General features: G+C 41.8%; 1 protein-coding gene across 6 annotated transcripts in view; it reads right to left on the reverse strand.

Annotated features, from left to right (window-relative positions):
* Nucleotides 1-1,420: 1,420 nt before the first annotated feature.
* svila (supervillin a) overlaps nucleotides 1,421-22,798 on the reverse strand; it is a 48,745-nt gene continuing 27,367 nt past the window's right edge. For 2 of the 6 annotated variants that reach the window (XM_035142815.2, XM_035142817.2), the window contains 26 exons: nucleotides 21,396-21,528; nucleotides 19,331-19,384; nucleotides 17,784-17,858; nucleotides 17,200-17,256; nucleotides 16,219-16,384; nucleotides 15,432-15,515; nucleotides 14,658-14,744; nucleotides 13,103-13,280; nucleotides 12,822-12,994; nucleotides 11,081-11,236; nucleotides 9,310-9,446; nucleotides 8,710-8,857; nucleotides 8,482-8,627; nucleotides 8,146-8,321; nucleotides 7,180-7,333; nucleotides 6,797-7,076; nucleotides 6,516-6,670; nucleotides 6,321-6,426; nucleotides 5,831-6,038; nucleotides 5,555-5,688; nucleotides 5,271-5,426; nucleotides 4,704-4,847; nucleotides 3,972-4,093; nucleotides 3,614-3,769; nucleotides 2,738-2,758; nucleotides 1,421-2,310 (listed from right to left, as the gene is read on the reverse strand). In XM_035142815.2, coding sequence (XP_034998706.2) covers nucleotides 2,224-2,310; nucleotides 2,738-2,758; nucleotides 3,614-3,769; nucleotides 3,972-4,093; nucleotides 4,704-4,847; nucleotides 5,271-5,426; nucleotides 5,555-5,688; nucleotides 5,831-6,038; nucleotides 6,321-6,426; nucleotides 6,516-6,670; nucleotides 6,797-7,076; nucleotides 7,180-7,333; nucleotides 8,146-8,321; nucleotides 8,482-8,627; nucleotides 8,710-8,857; nucleotides 9,310-9,446; nucleotides 11,081-11,236; nucleotides 12,822-12,994; nucleotides 13,103-13,280; nucleotides 14,658-14,744; nucleotides 15,432-15,515; nucleotides 16,219-16,384; nucleotides 17,200-17,256; nucleotides 17,784-17,858; nucleotides 19,331-19,384; nucleotides 21,396-21,528 — 3,493 coding nt within the window. In that variant the 3' untranslated portion in view covers nucleotides 1,421-2,223. The remainder of the gene's footprint in view (nucleotides 2,311-2,737; nucleotides 2,759-3,613; nucleotides 3,770-3,971; nucleotides 4,094-4,703; nucleotides 4,848-5,270; nucleotides 5,427-5,554; nucleotides 5,689-5,830; nucleotides 6,039-6,320; nucleotides 6,427-6,515; nucleotides 6,671-6,796; nucleotides 7,077-7,179; nucleotides 7,334-8,145; nucleotides 8,322-8,481; nucleotides 8,628-8,709; nucleotides 8,858-9,309; nucleotides 9,447-11,080; nucleotides 11,237-12,821; nucleotides 12,995-13,102; nucleotides 13,281-14,657; nucleotides 14,745-15,431; nucleotides 15,516-16,218; nucleotides 16,385-17,199; nucleotides 17,257-17,783; nucleotides 17,859-19,330; nucleotides 19,385-21,395; nucleotides 21,529-22,798) is intronic. The other 4 variants (XM_035142816.2, XM_035142818.2, XM_035142820.2 and 1 more) reach the window with 4 other exon arrangements.

The raw sequence follows: 22,798 nt of genomic DNA on the forward strand, positions 1-22,798 counted from the left end.
CACTTCCTTCTGTGAAAGCTGAACATATTCTCCACTCCCTGACGTGCTGTGTAAACTACTTACATTTTATTAACTGCTAACAATAGTATAGAGAGACAGCAGGGTTCAAATTATTGAACGGATTGAAGAAGAAACGGTCAGTTTTTAGAAGTAGTAGTTTTTAGTAGAAGTCCACTTTTAGTTTTGTAGTAGTATGCAGCTTGTTAAATATTTCCCTATTTGTAGTGATGTGAAAGTATGAAGTATAGCAATACATGGAACTACTCAAGTACAAGAACTTCAAATTCATACTCAAGTAAATGTACTTAGTTACATTTAACCTAATGTTAAATTCACGAGGCTCTGCCACTACACTGTAAGGATCAGACAGACTTCATATTTGTTCTTCTCAATAATGTATCATCTAAATAAATCCCACTGATGTGACAGCCTCGCTAGCATCAAAGCAATTTTGTTTCTTTATCGTTTCCTTTTTGACAAAGTGAATTTATGGCACCTGTGCAGCTGAATTCCACGTAGCAGCTTAAGTTTCAGGAGGCTGGTACAGTGCATTGTCATAACTTACACAGACACTGGAACAGGGCACATTATAATAATATGGATAATAATATAAAAGTCGAACTGTCTGCTTTGAAAAGCCCGATAAATCTGATGAATTCTACTCTCATTCCGCTCCAGGCTTCTCCTCCATGATCAGGTGGGTCTGGTGGTGATCCCTGACCCCCAGTTTGGGAACCATGATCAAATCAGTATTTTATTTCCTAAAGAGGTTGACAGAAAATAACACGTTCCCTTGCAGAATGTCCTGGTCAAGGGTTTATGCTGATGATCTGTTTCCTTTAGACAAATTACATCAACATCATCCCTAAGAGGCAAAGACTTCTTGTAACCTACTTTTTTGGCTTCTGGCCCAAAGAGCGATTTTTGTCCGGTTTAATTCTATTTAAGAGGAATAAATTCATCGTAGACTGAAGTAATTCAGGTAAAAATCACTCAGTACTTTAGAAGAAAACGAGGAAAGGGAAAGAGGAAAGTTTGTAAAATGAAACAATTTATTGCACCAGGATTTTTTGTCCTGCTTTCCTATTCTATTCATCTCCATTTCCTCACAGTTGAACTCCAACTGGACAACTCTAAAAATTCAACTGTCGAACATTGAAAAACAAATTGCATGTCTAAATGTGTCAGAAAACGTAAAAGTAAGAAAACTTGTGCAAACATGTGCTCCAGGTTATTGACGGTTATGTGATGCAACTTAAACATGACATGTCACCCACTGTCTGAGTTCCTGCAACTGTCACGCATTCAGTCTGTAAAAATTAGACCTATAGCGCCCTCTACTGGGTTAAACCTGATGATGCTGATATCACAACACCACTAAGAAAACAGCAAACTGTGTTAAATAAAGCCCAACACAAGCTTTTCACATATCCAACTTTCAGGGTTTATTTCTCTAATAGATCTTTATATCACAAAGAGTCTTCAAAATGCAGACTATGACCTGTATATAAACTGTACACAAAGCAAGGCACTATACACTGTGGGACTTTAAAATCAAATGCATTTCATCACTCGCTCTGCCTTAAATCAAGCCCGTGTCTTTTACTATAAGTGAGACAACAATGACACTAAATGCATCCAGATAAAGCTGCATCATTTGATCTGTAAATGGCAAACGGTGAACTGTACAGCAAGTTTCTCTAATATCCAGTATTTATTAACATATGACACAAACCTCCCCCAAACACGTTCATTATACACTTTATCACTTTAGTTCAGTACATACTCATGAAGGCTTTAAAAATCCTTTATAGATTTGATATAAATATAAATTATTTGTAATGCATTAACATACATACAGAGGGTGATGTGAAGTGTGTGGAACAGGCTGACAGACCTGCTCCCACTCCAACACATGGCTGCATTGCTGATAATGTAAGGGCACTGGTTGTCCTGCGTATTGTACATATGTACAAACATTAACAAAGAATACATCTAAACAAAATCTATGAACACATTCACACATACGTGCATCTGCCTACATTTGACAAACGAAATAAACAACACAAGAAGCAGATGAGAGGGAAATCTGCTGCACGGCTTTCGAACTCCCCTCCTACCCCGAACCTCGGTTGTGCGCAGACGTAAACAAATAAAAAGAGACGAAACGACATCTTGGTGGTTTTTGTGACGTCTTCAGGTCACCTCCTCTGTTTCAGCGATCTAGAAAAGTCCTTTGGCTTTCTTCAATTTCACCTGTTTCCAGACGGGCAAACTCCCATAATCCTCTCTGGTCATCTCCAAGCCTTTCTGTGGGACGAGCCACACACACACACAGTCAGGGTGAAGCACACAACACTGCACCAGCAGTCACATTGTAGTTTACACATTGTTCAGGGTTTCAAACCACAAACATCCTGCAGCTTAGTAAGGAATGGGCAACCTCTCAACACACTCATGCATCAGTGAGATTAAGAGCAAACAACATTCTTCTATTCAACTAAAATATCATCTGTGTCATGTTTGAGTAAAATCGCATAATTCCAGGTGTCCACGCTTACTTGTAGATTGTGAGTGAAAAACATGCTGATCAAATAAAAACTTAAGAAAATAAGAAAAACAGTAGTGAAGCAGAGTTGGGAGGAAACTGGATTAAGAGTGAAAGAGCGGAATAAGAAGTGAGGAGGCTGTAGTGTAACGAGTCCGGGCCGTTCCATGCTCAACTCAGACCACTCACCTTCCCATAAGCCCCTACACCCTGGAGTGTGGAATGAATACAAAAGCAAAGTTCACAAAGAGACGAGAGGATGGAGAGAAGATGACAGAACATAGATAGAAAAAGCAAAGGAGAGGCATAAATGAAGAGAGGAATCTTAAAAGGCTCAATAATCAACTAACAGCAAACATATACAACATTCCTGACTGTGATGGGAAACACCAAATTATAATTTGACTAACAACAACAAACGCACACCCTCAATTCATTCATACATGATCTTTCCACAGAAACCCCCAACTAGTATGTCTCTGTAGTTGTTGCTGATTTGTCTCTAGATCCTCCGAGAAATCTAGTCGGAGGTGTAGTGTGAACATTACCCTGACCAAAACCCAACCTTACCCTAACTGAAAAACCTGAAATTTTATATTCATGATCCTTTTCAAAAGATTCACATCTCTAATCAGAACCAATGGGCTTGAGGCTGAGAGCCACAGACAGAGCAGGGAAGTCAGAAAGTTTGAGAGTTTGTGAGACATGGACCAAGACATTGTTTTTATCTTTTTATGAGAATTGTTTGACAGTAAAAACTACAACTATATATAATACGAGACATTTACATCAATAAGGCAAACCCATTTTTTTTATATTCAGTAATCGGATGAATGTTTGATCAAAATGTAACCAACATTGTGTTTGACGAGGTTTCACATCCAAATGGATACTTGTTCCTTTGGTTTCAGAAACAAGAATAAATTACTGCTGCACATTAAAATCTTAAGTGAAACCTACAGTTAAAAAAGTCAAATTGTGGCATTTTACTTTATTGGCAGCTATTTATCTAAAAGCTTTATGGATCTTTCCAGTGACATTAGTCTGTAGCCAGTGGGTTCCTACCTCAAAGTCCTCCTCCGACAGGTAGACCTCCAGGCGAAGAGGGTCGACTCCCTCAGGCAGCGGCCGGGCCAGAATGTCAGCCAGGGGGTAGGTGGTTTTACACAGCCTGGCCAACACGTCCTCCACCAGGATGATCTGGTTACACACCTCTGCCTCCTGAAAGCACACAACACACTGGATGTATCATTTCAACCCAGAGAGCTGGAAATTAAATAATCAATTTACAGGGATAACGGTGTTTTTTGTACAATAAGAGCATGTACTTTAGTATATGAGAGGCCACTGACGTCTACACTGTGAGCTTCATATCAGATGATGTATCTGGTAGTAATCAGATAAAGTGATTCGATCCACACACCCTCTCAGTGATCTCAGCGATGTCCTCTCTGTGCTCCCAGCTGGGGAACATGTTGGTGAAGGTGAGCGGCTCCAGGCCAGCGTGGATCAGATACGCTTTGGGAGGCTTCTTCTCATTCTTTTCTGAGGATATAAAGAAAGAAGGGCTCACTGAAAATGAGGTTACAAGCATTTATTGCAATTTTGGTTTTGTATACGAATACAGAGACCCAGATTAGCAATAGAGACAGATAATATATTGGATATTAACTATGTATGGTTAACAAAATAAGGTGTTAACACAAAGTATATACCAAATACATGGAAACATATATGATTTTGTGTTTTGGTTTGTGGATTCTACTCTTTTCTGGGCAGCAACTACAATATGTAGCACTACAGTGATAAAGTCTGTGGTGTGTATCCTCCATGACAGCCTCAACACATCAGTTAAACATTATTCCAAAATAAATCTTTCTGTACCATGACCTTAATCTTATCATTCCATTTTATTCTTATAATAATAAAGCTTATAATTCTTCATTCTTTTAAGTTTCATACTGCTCTCACATAATCCATGCTTTCAATATCCATTTAGCCAAATACCTACCAGCGGCAATCCAACAAGAAACATGGCCTCGATATAAATAGATTCATTCCTCTCTATGACCACTCAAAAATATTATATCAATCAGTGACGGACAGAGACAAATGTTGTGATATGTACAGACAGAATAAGAAGGAAGTGGATTACCTCTGGAGTACTGCAGCACAGTCTCCATGGCACACTTCCTGTCCGAGTCCCAGCGGATCTGGGCTGAGCCGGTGCTCTCACTGTCCTGAGGCCACCAGCCCTGCCACAGATACACCTCGTGGTGGTTGTCCACCAGGAACAGGGCTGCACACAGGAGAGAATACAGGACACTTACACCTCACTCACAGTACAGTAAACATTTCTCAGGGGAAACTTCACAAACACTAATTACTGGACTCTTGTATTTGTTTATTGTTTTTTCTTCGCACTGGGAAGCTGAGAAACACATTCCAGGCTAATTTTGTGTGCTCTTGAATTTTTTTGGGTCAAGTCGCTTCTCAATTGTTTTTCAGAAAGCAAAGTTAGTATTTGGTTTTATGGAAATGTTAGAGCTTAAGAAATTAGTCTATTATTATTATTATTTACCAGGCAAAAATATAATCCATCCTTTTGTTCAAGCTTCTCCATCATGAGGATTTGTAGCTTCTCTTTTTTAAGTTATTATCCTGAATATTATTTGGCTTTGTTAATAAATTTGAATAATAAAGTTGATGGTGGCGTGCGTACCTGGCTGGGAAGCTGCATAAAGGTCCTCCTGTAGGAAGGGCATAGAGTTGACCTGTTTGGGGTCTCTGGCTGGGTAGAGGAACTCCACGGCTGCAAACTCCCCTGAGCTGCTGCTCAACTGGTAGAGACGCGGCGTGAAGTTAAACCTGCCAGGGTCTGAGGGTCAAAGGTCAAAAAGATCACACACAAACAAGGACATTAGTTAAATGCAATATAAACACCCTGCGTCTGTTTATTATAAAGAAAAGCAGAGAGTCCGGTTCTGAGCTCTGACGTTCCCCCACCTTGCAGCATGCAGTCGTACGCTTTCCTGTCCCTCCTCCCGAGGGCTTCCCAGAATCCTGTGGGCTCTGCTCCCTCGTCACACTCCCTGATGCTCACCTTGCTGCTGCTGTGGAGGCCTGCTTCCAGAGGACAACTGCACAAAGACAACAGTGTCACAGCGGCAGATGATAACACAAATATTGCAGCAAATCAGAAATGGATATTTGTAAGTATGTTTCACAAGGTGTTCAACAGATATTGGTAGTGATCTTTAAGTAATAAAAGTATCCCCTCACTCTTCTTTGATTCTGTTGGCGGCGGTGCGTGCCACCTCCCGTGTGTGTGTCTGAGACTTGCAGCCGTGCCACAGGTAGATGACAGCTTGGCTGACGCTCAGCAGCACCATGGAGACTCTGGAGCGCAGGCTGCTGCAGTGACAGGCCACCTCCAGCAGGTGGCCCTCCACCTCCACCTCTCCCCGCACACAATAGAGACGCCAGTCATCTGAGAAGGACACAAGCACAATGAGGAGGAGAGGTACGCACAAGGTAGAAAAAAAGGTTTTACCTTTTAGGCATTTAACTGAAACTACAAAAGACAAAAACTTCTGAACTGAAGTGTAACTTTCGACAAACGCTTTGGTTGTTTTATCCTCCGATTCCATTTTTAACATCTAAATCTTCTCTAAGCTACAATCGCTGTTCTCATATATACGAGGACATGACTGCTTTACAGGCAAACTTGATATGTTTGTTTTTCTTGACTAATGACTGAATGAAAACTTACTCTGTGAGTTTTCCTCCTCCTCTTCTCTCTTCCCTGAGTGAACAACCATCCCTCCATTAAAACACTGCAGGAAACATGGAGGCTCCTTCCCCTGCTGGACTTGAACCTGGAGGGAGGTGAGACAGGAGAAGTCATGCTCTCTGTCCACACAAAGAACTGACTACATGAAAACAAATGCACACAAGTGTACGGTACCTGTGCTCCTCGCTCTTCATCCAGCTCCACCGTCATCAGTGCCGACGTTCCTTTCTCGCTGACGGTGGAGTTGCGTCCCTGCCAGAAGAAGTAGCAGCACTTCTCTTTGCCCGGCCCTGCCGTCTTCACCTGATCTGGGTTCTGTCTCTTCCCAACTGATGGAATAATGGTTTAGAAATGGTTAGAAACTAATGTAGGGGTGTGAAACACTACAAGCCTGGAAAACTATTAAATGATGCGCATTTGAAACAAATTTTGTAATTTTGTAACCCAACACTAACCTGCAGCGCTGACCATGTACTTCCACTTCACCACGTAGGTGTCGCCCTCGTGGAACTGGCCGATGCTCTGGCGCGGCTGACGGCTGTAGTCGAACTCCAGGATGTGCCACACCTCCACCGCTTGAGTGCTGATCTGGTAGCTCCGCCAGTCCTCTGCCTCCACCAGGCCGTAGCCCCGGCCCACATTGAAGCCATCCAGTTTGGAGCAGACCGGTGCCTCGTGGGGGTGCAGCATCAGGGAGGCGTCGTACGCGTGGCGATGATCGGCGGCTGACGGCTCCTGCGGCGAGGAGAGGAGTGACGACAGAGGTACAGATTTTGTATCATCCTCTATGTCACATTTAAGACACGATTCACACTTTAGAGTAAAGTACTTTTGGTACCTTCTGATCAGTGACGTGGTTGTTGGTGTTTCTTGTGGGGCTGGGCGTTTTCCTGGAGTCGCTCCAGTCCACAAACTTTTCTTTGAACAGAGTGGTTTCATTGTGTTGAGTCAGTCTGCCGAACACTGCCCAGTCGGGTCGGCCCTGACCTTTCCTACAGGAGAGGAGGAGACAGTGAATCAATGACACAATACCAGAGCTTCAATCAACGGCAATGTTCTCAGTATCCATTCATTATTCACACGTTTACAGTATTCAGAGCATTGAGGGAGTTTAGAAAATAAATTCAGACCAGTCACGCTCTTATTGCTGGATTAGAAGTTTCTTCAACTACTGCATTTTTTGTCATTACTGCCAACTGTCAGATTGTGACAAATTGCATTGCAGGTTTAACAGATTTTAAGAATTAACGGTCAGTGACAAACCTCTGTCATTAAAAGGCGTAGAGGAGACTACTTGTTACTATCTGATATTTCAGCTTTAGATACAAACACACTGAACATGAACAAGAAAGAATTATGTTTTCCTCTACGTTTTTTGGATTGTTAGCAGTTATACACAAAAATAACAGGATAGATAACCACTTGATAAAAGGATGAGGTATCGATCAGAAACTTTTGTTGCAGATCCAAATCAGGGGGCGGATACAGTATTTTCCCTTTGACCTCTTTTTTGATTTCTCAGAGAATAGTTCTTGGATCTTGATGAAAAAAAATCAGGCATTTTAAGAGGACTGATACTTATCAGTGTGTGCAATTTGGTGCAGGTCCAATTAAAAATTTGAATCTAGTGAATTTAAATATGGTTTATGTGGACTGCTGGGCCTTGGCGGAGATATGCGCTCTATTTAGCATCATTCTAGTTTGTGTCGTTATGGTTCTGCAAAGGCAACAATGACAGTGTGCAATTAAACATCCAGTCAAACTCTAAGTCTAGGATTCTGAGCTGTGGTGTGTGTTTCCATACTTGGGTATGAGTGGGTTGCACTCTCCTGGGTCCAGCGGGTTGATGTCACAATTGGTGAAGTCAAAGGTGCCGTTCCACAGGTGCTTGGCCAGCTGGAACGCCACCTTCCTCTGTGCAAGCGTCACTTCCTTCCCGTGCCATATGTACATCTCACTGCCAAAGTCAAACACCAAAACCTGCACAGAAAACAATCTTTTTTATTTTAATGACCACTGGGGGGAAGCATTTCAACATTTTAAAACACACTTTAAACATAATGACTTTAAATAGAGTTCTGATTTGCAGCTTTACATGTCCACCTATTTTAAATGTTTAGGGTGATCTATGTTGTCTGACCTCCTTGGGTTCGAGCAGGGAACATCGAGGCATCTTGGCCCAAAAATCATCGTCTGGGACCAGTTTGTCGTCCATCAGGCGGTAAATGCAGTTTGTCTCCACGATGGCGCCCTCGTACAACTCATCTTCATCTGGGGTTCCTGCAGCTGCAAGGAGAAGGACGTTGCATTTCAGTAATTCAGGTTGGATTTTCTCCAGTTTCAACCCACGTCCGATATGAATCCTTACACTGATAAGTCGACTGTCCTCCCAGAATCTTCCAGAACTCCTTGGCAGCGTGGCTGTGAGTGTTGACAGCCTCCTCGATGAACTGCACGTGGTTGGCACGACAACCCAAATCTCTCTTGCTCTGGATGAAGTTGGCCAATTCTGCAGCCTGAGAGGAGAAAATAGAAAAAACATTATAAGTTTGTTACACGTTTATTATGGATGGGTTCAACATGGCCCGATACTCTTAAGAAGGGGAAACTATTGGTTCAATTCTCTCAAGAATAAAACTTTTGTCCTTAATATGAACTAAACTCTAAACAAAAGCTTTCCTCTACTTCAGATTGAGGTCAGAGCTCTGCTCAGCCAAGGTCATCAGTCAGTCTGGGACAAACAATTGTCTTGTGTCAGTTTCCTGCCACAACCCCACGATACACATACACACACGGACACACACACATTTACGCTCTGCCCCGACACACTTCTTCCTCCCACAGCTGCGTTTACATCCTGCACGTGAACGCTGCCCCACATCACCACAACCTCGCTCCACTCACTTATTGATGTGACTCTTATGAAGTGTGACCAAACCAGCCTGTTTTCCAATGTTTTGTGACCAACCTTGTTCCTCTCGATGACGTTGGCAAACTCTCCGGTCCAGATGAAGCAGTGGTGCGGCGTGATGAGCAGGAAACAGTCGCCGCTGTTCAGGGAGGACACTCTGGGCTCCACTAGCCGGGTCTGGACGTGTCTTCGGCCTGGTTTTGCACAAACACACAGACCGGCGGCTCATTAGTGACAACTCAGACTATCACTGTCACTGTGACTGGGTTATTATAGTAGTGTGAGCCAGCCATCACTGTGTATGAATGTACATGCATCTGCTTTGTCATGTACCCACCAGTTTGTGTTAAAAACATCTCAATATTAAACTAATAAATGTTCAAATACAAATGTACTCTGAAGTAAAAGTGCCACAAGCGGTTTGGTGCAGTTGACCTCCTAACACATGTGGTCCCCCCTGTGTACCGTGGATTTGTTCTGGGTTACACGCTGTGGTGTTTGGGAGGAGGGGATCAGTCCAGGAGAGTGTGAGGTGACCTGGGGGGAATGATTTAGAGCCCCAGCTGTCACCACCACACTTGCAGAGGAGGCGCACGGACACAGAAATAGACCCACTCTTGTTTCTTATTTTAGATATCCTCTGGAAGGGACGGCCTTCGAGCACCATTTGAGTAAAACACTCACTGTCTGTTTTTCCGTATCAACTGAATAGAATCACTAGAAACCAATTCACACATAGGGCATGTCTTAATAAAAAAACAAGCTAGTGCTAAAGAGAAGCTGCATCCTCAAACCTGTCCTATCATGGTGGGTGCCCTCAGGACTTGGAGGATTGCAGTATTTCTTACCGTACAGCATGATAACCTCTAAATGTGGCCTCTGAGTTGTGTTTTCACCCTCGTTTTTGTGTAATGTTGCCTTACAAACAAACTGACAACAGGATGGATTTCTATGAAACTTGCTGAAAGGATGTGGTATGGGGTTTAGGGAAGAACTCATCTGTTTAAAAAAATCTGTTTTTGTAGATTTCGAAGGGAATATTTCACGGATCTAGAAGAAAATGAAACAGGCACGTTTAGGGCACCTATATCCATGTGTGTGAAATTTGGTTCAGCTTAATTTAAAGGTCTGTTGGGCCTTGGTGGAGGTATGAGCTCTACTGAGTGTCTAGTGTCTTTATTTTGTGAATTGAAATGTAATGTTAGCACAGGAGTTAGCGGTGTCCGTTCAAGGCCTGGATTCAAATCCACTCACAAGCCTAAAATTAGACATTGACCCCGAGGTTAGACTTTGGCTGGTTCCTGTTGTCTTTAAATTCCAACAGCTCATTATCTCTTTTCATCCAATCACAGCCTGACACCCTCGCCTTGAGCCAATCACCTGCAAGCTGTCAAAGTTGAAACACACTCTCTCCCTCCTCCCATTCAGCTGTGAATTCAGTACCATGATCAACGAGTGACCCACCTCAACTCTTGTCATCTACTTCAAACCATCCAATCAGGAGCCTTCATGAAACGTCACAACTTCATGCATCATCCCTCATCACTAGCGTCGAGGCTCTGCTTCCATGGCGTTCTACTTCCCTGCTGGTGTCTAAGCACCAACATTTATTCTTCTGTTCACAAATGTAATTTCAATCTAATTTACTCACGCTCACTTGTTTCACTACAAGTCTCTCCTGATTGAGATACATCTCTCTCTCTATTAGTCAATGCCCAGTATAACTTCACTTATAGACCATCCCCAAACTACAGATACTAAAAGACTGTGTTGTGAGTGCAGATGCACCTGTTACATACTATAGAAGAAGGCTGTCCATGCAACTGACCTTTGACCTGCAGCAGCATGAGCTTCTTGTAAGGCACAGCGCTGTTGTTGGACATCTGCTCGGAGATGCTGACACTGCGCAGGTTGACGCTGCTGAAGTTCTCCTTGCTGGCGAGACCAGCCAGAGCCACCTCAGAGAAACCGGAGTTTTTATTCACTGAATGGAACAGGACAAAGGGAGGGACGGGGGGGACATGGGACAGAGAGAAAGGTCATAACACAAAACATTAAATCTTCATATTTAGCCCATACACAGTTAAGTTAAAAATAAAACAACACTTTCTTTCAGGCATGACAATAAAGGTCTAAATGTGAAAGCAACAAATAATACAGCGATAGTTTGAGTGTCCCCCAAAAAAACAAACGTGCAGCTCAAAAACAACCCCAATCCTATGACACAATGACAGGAAACGGACTGTGGGTCAGTTTTAGAGCCACAGAGGTTTTAGTGGATTCATTTACAGCACAGAGAGACTATTTAGAGATTGAAGAACACAGTCAGGCATAACAAAGACCAATCAATCAGTTTTTTTTAAATCTCTATTCTGTAATTATTATTATTCTTGTCTCACTTACTTTTCTATATCAAATTTCTTTCTTCGTCATTCTTATTTCCATCTTTTTTCTATCTTTTCCATCATTAGAGTAACTCATCTTTTCCCACAATCATTTCTTCTATGGCCCTCCATCTATTCTTTGCTCCAAAAGGACTGTTCACCATATTTCTAATTGATCTCATTTCCTATCTCATTCTGTTTCCACTATTTTCTATCTATATATGTTAATATATAGCGGCTGTGGCTCAGAGGGTAGAGTGGTTGTCCTTTAAAAGGTTCAGTGTGTAGGATTAGGGGAAAGGGATCTATTGGCAGAAATTGAATATAAAATAATCCTAGTGATGTTTTCACTAATGTATTTCATCTAAATTCTACAAATTGTTTTATTTTCCCCTAGAATGGGCCCTTTATATTGACATATTTACATCAGGGGGCTCCTCTCTATGGAGGCCGCCATGTTTCTTGTAGTAGCCTAGACTGGACAAACTATTCCCTTTGAGTTTTTATGATCTTTAATGTTTGGAAGGAGAGGATGAGGTGAGGGGTATTCAGCTGCAACATGCAACTTCATCACTAGATGTCACTAAACTCTAAATTCACACTGCAACTTTAACTTGAATCCTATTAGCCATTTAGCATGCCACCCTTGGGCAAGATACTGAACCCCCAAATTGCCTCTTATCATAGAGAAAGTGCTGCACATAGATGCACTGTATGAATGTGTGCGAATGGGTGAATCGCAAAAACTGTGCTGTGTAGAGCTTTGAGTGGTCATCAAGACTAAATTAACACAGACCATTTACCATTTAATCACCAATGGTTTGTAAGATGGGAAGGAGAGGACGGTAACAGGGGTAAGGGTCTGTGTCTGTAAAATGTGCAAAGATTTTAAATCTTAAAAATGAAGGAAAAAATTTCATTTTAAAAGATGCAATCTCCACCGGTTTTGATTTGATGATGATAAATGAGAAGAATTTGATGCTTTAAAAAAATTGGAACAAATTCAAGAGAATGTTAAAATCTCACTTATAAAGACAAATGAAATAATTTAAAATTTAATTGAGTAACGTCAAGAATTTTGATTAGTTCAAATGTGTAGCTGATTTTGAAAAACCAGTCCCATGTTGCATCCCTGAACATCGTTTTTCTCCCGTGTTCTCCCGCTCCTCATCTACTCTCACTCACTCTTCTCAGCCTTCATCCTCTTGCTCTCCAGCAGGCCCACGTTGAGCCTCTGCTCCGTGTACTCGTGTCGGATGTCCTCCCGGGCAGCCAGCATCTTCAGAGGGTTCCTGGACGACTGGACGTTACGCGTCGGGCGCACCGCTCGCTTGTGCTGCTCCATCTCCGAGGTCAGCCTGGGAGGGGGTCAGAGGTGAAGGGTCACGATTGACAGGAAGGAACCTCACACTCATGGCTTAGTCAGAGTTTCTACTTAAAATCGACCTCTGGCAGCGAGAGCTTACTTTGGCACCTGCGGACCAAAGATGGCATCAAAGTCGTCGTCTATCTCCACCTTGTTGGTGACGGAGGGGAGCTCCTCCACATGGCGGTAGAACTTGGAGAATGTTTCATCCTCGAGGGACATCACTTCCTTCACCTTCTTCTGTGTCACTGAGATGGTAGCTTCTGGCAGGCCAGACACTGGGAGGGGACAAGACTGGGTCAGGGTCATAATTATCACTTCATCAATTCACTTTATTTACCATCAGCATAACGTTTGTAAAAGCCTGTGCAAACATCACTAAGCAAAGTAATAAGATCTATTATTCTTTTAATGGTCCCATTAATGTAACTAGTAATAGTTAGTATAGATAGTAAGTATCTTACTTCTGTGAATGCGTAAACATTTTTTAAAATTATAATCAGCGAGTCTTTTTCAGGGTTTCTGTAGTTTCCGACAAGTGTCCCAGAATTACTGAAACTTCCCCATAATAAAAAATAAGATGAAGCAGCCTAGTAGATAATAACCCTCAAAATGCTACATTATCTCTCAAACTTCAGGTAATAAATCCGTTATCAGCTCCATATTGATTTTGTTTGTAGTTTTATTACAGTGAGCTAATATCTGAATCCTTGAGGAAGAACCTGCTGCCAAAACATTTCTCTTTAAAACAAAATAAAAAAATATTTAGTTAATTTTAGAAGTAGCATTGAATAAACATTAACATTGAGAATTACCTTAATGCAAATAAGACCTAGCATGTAATATTTTATCTTTTGAAGTCCTAAAAGTCTGATTATTATATGTTAGACTTGTTAAGTCCTGTGTGGAAACCCTGCTTTTTCTGCACAGACTTTAAATCGTCAACAAACAACCACTGGATTTGCAGGAAATGAACATGTACCGGTCATAATGTGGAGGACAAAAGCTGGTGCATGTCATGTCATGGAGAGGTTGTTTGGAAGTCCAGCTGTTGTTGACTTCCCTACTTCTACAGAATTAGTAACAGAGTGCACTCAAGGGGTTTTATTTAGACCTGACAGGACCGTTAAAGAAAGAGTGAGATGATCACATGATATTTAGAATCTGATGTAAGAGAGGCAGCATTGACTCACATATAAGGAAAAAAGATTTTTGGTCTCAGCATCACTGATGGACTTAAAAACTTATTTTGCAGTTGAAGCTCTAATTAGTGAAACTCTGCTGGAATATTATCCAATGGACAAGTGGACAATGATAAGAGATTAATATATTTACATAACAAGGTTCCTTACCTGAAAATGTCATTCATTCATTCATCAGCAGGGACTCTTATATACCCATTATTTAAAGAAGCAAAATATTAAGTCATGCAATATCTGCCTAGAAATGCAACACTAATAGATTTTCTCATCTCTAAATGAACTGGGGAACATTTTATTCAGTGCATTGAGTTTGGTCTCAGTTAAAGATGAGGGGAGAGTGAGATGTGATTCCTTAATGTGGCCTCCTTTTTCTATTATTTGAACAGAGCGACAGGTCGGATTCCCAAGCTGAGGCCTGATGAACTTGCCGACAGTATGATGAACAGGACTGACCTTTACTATTGAGCTTGCCCAGGAATGACTCCAGATTATCCAGCTTCCTGTCTGACTCCAGGTTCAGATCGGGTATGGCCTTGATCTCTGCAACACACACACAGAGGTGTTAGAGCCATACAGCTAGGTTTTATTTTAGGGAGTCACACTGATGCTGTTACATATGGGCATGATGAACACTTACATACAGTCATAATGCAAACATAGCTAACAGTCACTTAACATGACATCCTCTGCTACTCAGACTCATGCATATTCACAGTAAACACTATCCCATGGTATAAATTCTATTAGGCTTTGTAACCTAATAGAAGTGTCACAGCAACACGTGTGGATGAAATTTGTGGTTTTGGTGATAATGATGAACGGTGCATTCAGTGCAACATAAAAAAAAAGTAGGAATAAACCTTCGGTATCAGACATCTCCTCCATGTCTTTTGAAAGAGAAGCAAAGGAAATCCGTTACAGATCTGACGCAGAATTCATTCAAAATCTAAATTTAGCATCGGTGGATAAACTGACAGTTCAATAGTTCAGAATCAGAAATCATACAATACTCTGTTCAGAATAAGATTACAGTTATTTGTGCGTGGTGTCAGCTGAGGGTGTAAGAGAGTCAGGTCATTATGTCTAGATCAGATTTGAGCAGCTGCTGAACTCTCCAGTTTTCAATAAACCAAGTGTGTCATATAACAGCTAACTAGAGTACTTATGAAAGTATTGAGTTTTGGACAAAAAATAATGTAAAGTAACAGAAACGAGAGCATGACAGACCTTCCTGTGGTTTGGAGATGGCAGGGCTGCTGTTCTTAGGTTTGGACGTCACTGGAGACTGGAGGGCGGAGGGGGAGGCCAACCCTGATGAAGGAACATAGACAGACATAAGCACCCAACCACCCAGTGAGCATGACATGCTTACACTGGTTACTCTTTTTCAAATGATGAAATGTTCTTTTTCGTAGTTGTCATTGATGATGTGACTTCATTTGAAATGTTAATGAAATAAAATTTGTGTCAAAAACTGAAATACTGACCTATGGTTGATATAAAACTATTGATTAGAGCAGCTTTTGAACACCACAGAATTGAGTAATGAGATGCAGCGGTAGCCAAGGTTTCTTTATAGCTGTTACAGTAACATTGGACAACACTACTGTAAACGTGGATCTAAAATGCAGCCAGAGCTACTCTACAGAAGCACTGTCTATGATGCCTGAAAAGTTGGATAAGGTCCCTGTTTCTAACGTGGCTCCATTAGCTATAATCTGGCTAAACCCACAATTCCCTCAAAACACAAATCAAACCCTCCATCAACTGCAGAGAAAAACCATTAAAGCATTTTCTGCCTGAGCAGAGGCCTCTGAGCACTGGTCTGGTGTGTCTGGGCCTGGTGGCGGGAGGAGACGCATTTTCCTCAAGCAGCAAACCGAGGCTCTGGAGGACTCAGAGCAGGAAGCCGAAACTGTGGACTTACAGACAGTCCAGCATGTGTGTGCATGTATATATGAGACAGAGGGAGAGAATGGTAGAGAAAGCATGTGGGCTCAGTTCGCCCTCTCACCTTTCTTCACCATGCGTGCAGCCACGGTGAACTGGGTGGAGTCATTGGCCGCTCCGTGGCCTTTGCTCTTCCAGGCCTCCTCTTGGGCCACTATCAGCTGTTTCCTCTCATGGATGGACATGTGGGACTCGATGCTCTCGCACTCCATCTCAGCCTCGGCTATTCTCTGAGAAAAGAGAGGAGAAAAGTTATAATAAATACTTAGTTATCGGATGAATCCACTTTAGGATGCTTGAACACTGTAATATAGCCTCAAACAGCGATGCCCGATGCATTCCAGAAACCACTTTGTGCAATTTATCTTTAATGTGAGCCCTGCAGCAAACCTGCAGAAGACAGACAGACCCGTCACCCTGATTAGCAAACAAGACTGAAGCTGACCGGAATAATTTGGACTGTTGAGTTTGTCCCAAAATATTCAGGTAGATGTTTTAGATTAATTATACAAGTACACAAGCTCTGTTATAGGTAAACTAAATCAAAATGGAACCAGGACTGCATCTTACTGTGTTATTGGCTGTGTTCAACCGTGTTAAAGTGTTATCCACGGTAATTAAATGTAGTATTTTGCCCAAACAAGGGGCCACATTCACAAACACACAAGCAAAACAAGGATACCAAGGTTACCAAAGGGGGACAACGAATAACCATGAAGCACATTAATCCTTTTAACAACATCCAAAGGAGAATAATTCATTTTTATTCTCTTCTGCTGGTTGCATGCGAGTGTGAGGGCAGACGTTAATCCCAGTAATTGGACTTTCAAATATTTTAGTGTCTCTCATAAAGTTAAAATGAATAAAATGTTAGGTAATACAATGAAGCAGAGGGGAGCAGACCATTTTTTTTAGAGTAACAAACTATTTTGCGACTTGTTTGGTGTTTTTAGAAACTTTGTTCAGCACGTCCACTCGGAAGTGGGTGGTTGGGATGTGAGTTATTTGCCAGAGCACTGTACAGAGTATTGACAAAGTGAGTCACCTTCCGTCTCCAGGGGTGTCTCTCATCCACCTGCATGGGTCTGGGAGAACTGGGGGCCTTCACAACCAGAGGAGGAGATGAGGTGAGACAGGATGAGGATTATGAGATGAAGATGGAAAAAATAAGAAAGCAGTCGTATATATGGTGGAAAAGTTTATCTCTGCACAAGGTAGAAGCTGCAGGGACCGCCATGCTGTCCTCATGGGCACAGTGATGCAGCTTTGGGGACAGGATGGATATTGAATGGCAGACAACAGGGGCAGTGTGGCTGTAAAGGACTGCAGGGCATTAGTAATCCAAATGAGCTCTGGCCAAAAGAAGCAACTGAAGCAGTGGAGAGGTTAAAGTATTTGTAGTATTTGTCGTGAAACTGTCCCAAATAACAAAGGAATGTCTTCATTTTAAAAATCCTTGCTCCTTGTACATTACATTTGATAGATTCTCTCTTGCAATACATTTATTACATTTTTATAATACATTTGCCTGTTAAAACGATGGAGTTTGTGATTTTGCGTTTGGATTTCTGAGCTGAAATGAGCAGGGCGGTGGCGAGGCAGGCAGAGGGATCTGGAGCAGCTTCGTACCTGACCGGCTGAATCAGCAGGGGAAAGGTTATGAAAGAGAGGCTCAGGAGAGAGAGTCGGGGAAAAGACTGGCTCCTATGGAGGCCACAGATAGAGGAAACACACACAGGATATTATCAAGAGGACAGCAGCTGTGGAGCTGTAGGGTGGAGTTTATTATTTCATACTGAGGTCATTGGGAAAAAATAAATACCAGAGAGAACTCATTTAAAGGGTCACTGCACTGATTTTAAACATGATGCTTACTTTACCAGAAATGTTTAGGGAGAAACACGTGTGTCAGTTCGGTTAAATCCGTCTGTGGTTGTAATGATGGTGGTGGTGAAATGCTGCGTTACTAACAGGGGTTGTGGAGTTTGAGCAACATGGTTGTTTACCAATCTTTAGGATTTGTACAAGTGTACATTGCAGTGAGGGTCCATTGAAAGACACTCTTGAATTTCACGTGTGCGTGAAGATACTCTAACCTTGGCTATTTCTATTTTAATCATTATTTTTAAATCAATATCACAAATTCCTCAACATTATGGAAATAGGACATTAAGCATTAAAGTACCCCTTCAAAATAAAATCACACTTCACGATTCTTATATTTATTTTGGACGGAGAATACTACATTTATTTTAAATCGGGTTACTTGATTGATCTTGGTCACTTGAAGGCAGCAAACCAAGATGTAGATGCGGACATTATCCACTTATAAAGTTGCTATGGCAAACGTTTGAGTAAAAACTTACCCAGTTATACATCCAGCAAACGTTCTTGTTCATTTTGAGTCATGTGTCTGACCATTTGTTGAGTATTGGACTATTATTCATTCTGCCTTCAGCTCCATTTTGTTCTCCACCACCAGTATGCTTCATGCTCATAAAGTATAATTAGAAGATATTTAGTCTGCTTGAAGATTATAATTCGCTTTAAAACACCATTATGTGCAATATTTTCTCTTCCTGTTATTACCCTGCATCCACAGCAATATGACCAGGGACATGACCTCAACAGTAACAACAGACCTGAGCAGAGGAAGTGGAGAGGAAACAGGAGGCAGAGCAGAGAAGGGAGGCAAACTGTTTTGAATTAAATGTCAACAACAGTTCCCGTCATTGATATATCAGAACAGGGATAATGATTAGAGTCCTGCACCAAATGTAATTAATTAGAGATGAATAATTAAATGGGAAACTTTAACACACAAGCACCAAGAAAACATCCACAGTGTGAGAGAAATCCTCGAGCACAGGAAAACCACTGAGCACAGGCGGGGGGGAATTAGAGAAGCACACACCATCACTATACAACACCATCACCGTGACTGTAACACAGAGCACCATCACTAATACCAACACATGAACACATGAACACACACACACATACACAACAACAGCGGTGTATTCATCAAGTGTGTTGGGAGTCAGGAAATTCATTTTCAGATTTTCAGCTAAGATTACTAATACAATTTAAATGCATTTTGTTTGTAAATACCACCGCATGTTTGTGTGTGTGTGTTTGTGTGTTTGTGTGGTTCTGGCCTCGCACACTGGCCTTACCCACAGCTGGTCGGACACAGCAAGCTCATCGATCATCATCAGCGCTTCATCGTCCTACAGACAAGCAACCGCAGGTGAGAGGGGACATGGTTTCTGAAGGTCGTGTACCGCGGCCAAATCACATGACCCACTAGATACAAATCTTTAAAAAACATTTCTGACACAAGACTTGGACTTTCTGAAATGCTCCTCTCAGAGGTGGAAAATATGAGGACTACAATATGTGTGGCACTCCCGTTGAAACCAGTGATGGATTTCTATTTGCCCTGCTGTTGGCATTTGTTTGACGCTGCTCATTTTTTAAAATCTGCCTTTATTGAGTAATGAGGCTGCAGCCAAGGGTTGAATTATGGCTTAAACTTTGTATTCGAAAATTTAAACATTCATTTGGTTTGGGCTCTACACTGTAGAAGACAAACCTGAGGCTGTCTAATGTATTTGTACCATGCAAGTGCCGTATAACAAATCTGCGTGTCATGTCAAATTAGTTTGAACTTGATCTTTGAAAAAACTGCCGGGCCTAGTGGGAATCCAACGTGTGGCTGCTGCAGGAGGACTCATGCCTTCATATGTGGGACATCTGTGCTATTCTCTGCCTCGTCTGTAATGTTGCTCAGGAACCTGACTGAATTGTGTCCACTGACTCTGATGAATGGGAGAAAACCAAGATAAAACAACATCCTTACTCCTGATCTCTACTGGGAAATCTGTTTTTATAGACAGAAATCCAGAAAAAGCAACTCAACCTCAGCGCGTCATCATTAAAAAAAGGCATCAGAACCATCGAAGCAAGGATCTGCCTGACATTACATGAGCTGAAAGCCAGAGTTCAGATACAGACAGAGCTGCTGAGTGGAGCTGAACAAACACTGATAAGCAGCTGGAAACATGGTAGCTGTTGTGGATATGTCTAAACAGAGAGGCACACGCAGCGCCCCACCTCAGCCCTCCCTTCAAAAACACACAGAGGAGCTCGACACATAGACACACTCAACATGCAGAGGATGAAATGACATTTATTTCAGGTAGAGGACATGCAAGTAGAGACAAAGGCAAACAGAAGAATGAAAGGTTACATGCAACATGCAGTTCAGTGGAGAGACAGGCTGAAGCCAGAAATGACAAAACATAGACAACACATTATAGTGGACAGTTGTTAGTGTCACTGACTCTGACACTTAAAACAAAAAGGTGCTTTTAGGAAAAACTGAATTGAGAGTAAAACTTGCAATAAGAAAATGAAAAATGTATTTTATAATTCAATTTCATTATCCTTAGGGCAGTGTTACGCTCAGTAGCACCGGAAATAGTTTGCCAGAGGAGTTCTTATTTATAATTTTGGTAGTAAATTTACAATGTCAATTACATTTGTTTTTCATTTACTATTATTTTGTATTCAATGTTGTCATGTATGCACACAAGTGGAAAATTAAATTTGACCGAATAATTCCATTCAATATTGGCAGCCTTACATTTCTGTTTAGAATAAGATCAGTTTGAACCATGAAAACATGCGTGCATGATCCAGATACTGAAGTCAATATAATATTATCATGACTGGAATAACTGCAGATTAGATCTCGACACCGTTCAAACCCCCAAAAACATGCAACAGATGTTAATGTCACAGAGAAGAAGAAAGAGACAAAAAGATGACAACAGAAACATAATACACAACCTCTCTGTTTAGAGATATCCTGAACTGTTACCATGCCTCTCTGCAGACCTGATTATTTATGGCTCTCTCGACTTTGACCTCAGTGTCAGAAAAAGAAAATCAGAAATGACAAGAACTCTTTTTAAGACCAAAAAAATACATGTTGTCATAATGTGAAACCTCAGTGGCATGTTGCTGATTCCATTATTAAAGTGATGGAATGACAGTTACAGGCCGATCAGTGGAGGAGATTGTGTCTTCAAACTTCAGTCAATATGGGAATATGAATCAATATTGTTGGGACTCTCTATCGTCCTTTTCACATGACATGAATGCAGGCGGCATTACAGCATCTCAGGCTCGTCTGTTGTGTGCGTTCAGCAGTGAGTGTGCACGTCAGGCGGTTACCTTCTTCTTGAAGCTCTGCTCCACCTCCCAGAGCTGAGCCTGCTGCTCGTCCACGGCCACCTTCGCCAGATCCTGCTTCCTATTGATCCTGTTCCTCCAGTCATCCTCACCGCTCTTCTTCAACAAGGCCACTCTGCGGGCAGAGGGGGAAGAAAGAGGGGAACAGTTCATTAAAATAATAAATAAAAAAATAGGGGATCTCAAGAGAAGAAAACCCGGATCTAATATTCGGCCTGTGCTCTACAGAGAAATTGTTGGACTGCTTCTTACAACCAAAAACAGTACTGGCTACCAAAAAACACTTTAATTTAAAATAATAAATTCAATAAATAGATTGGAATATGTTAATGTACAAAAGTTGTGCACAACTACGATTTAAAAAAGGTGTAACAGCTTTGTAAAATGTTGCTTATCTAACACTGTACAATATAATATACTAATAAACATTTATTTTGTGTTGATAATATTTAATCTTTTCGCTGCAAAGCAACAAAACATTGTGATACCATTTTATACTGAAAAATATTACCGTGGAACTGGTTTGAAACACTTGTACATCTTGTACAACAGTTAAATGTAGACACGCTCGCGCTAAAGTTAAGCGCTCAGCAAAACTTCCGACCCTCTGTCACAACACTGAAGCCAACACAAAACAGGGATGTTCCCACGCGGCTTTCAATCCCCGGGTCAGTTTGCAGAAAAGATAGCAGACACTAAACAGAGGCAGGCAGTGTGTCATTTCACAGCCACAGTTAGACAGAGGTCTGTCTAACTGTCTAAACACACTCGAGACGGCTGGAGTGCAATTAGACATAAACATCACTTAGAGACGTCAGGTCGTGTGACTGGAGCTGGGAGAGTGACGAGCAGAAAAAGGTGCTAAATGCTGGGGAGGCCAAAAATGAGGAATTCACATTTTGTCTTTTAAATAAGGAGTAGGGGAAACCAGGAGTATTAAAGTATCACAAATTGAAGTATTCTATAGTTTTACGAGAACAGAGGTTCAATTATTGAGACCGGGGGGTCAGGGTGTTGGGCAGTGCCCCCTGCCCCTTGTTACAACCACCCCTCTGTGACCCAGTGAGGCGACGTCCTGTTCTGCCTCAGGGGCAACAACACAGTCAGAGTGACACTGAACACAAGTCACCAGCTGTAACTGGGATACAGACCATGCCTCCAGTGAAATGCTTTGAAACTGGAACAGACTCAAAGACGACGTAGGGGGGTTGGGGGGGGTTGGATGTCACAGAAAGTGCGACGAGCAGACTGGAACACAACCCTTTAACAGCAGGTTATATGTGATTCCATTATGTCATCAGTCAATTGTGTGATCGCTGCCCAGTGTTTCCCAGTCACACCAGACGACTGTGACAGCCAACACAATGTGACATAACCAGACTTAT

The sequence above is a fragment of the Hippoglossus stenolepis genome, chromosome 19 (assembly GCF_022539355.2).
Source record: "Hippoglossus stenolepis isolate QCI-W04-F060 chromosome 19, HSTE1.2, whole genome shotgun sequence".
Classification (NCBI taxonomy): Eukaryota; Metazoa; Chordata; class Actinopteri; order Pleuronectiformes; family Pleuronectidae; genus Hippoglossus; species Hippoglossus stenolepis.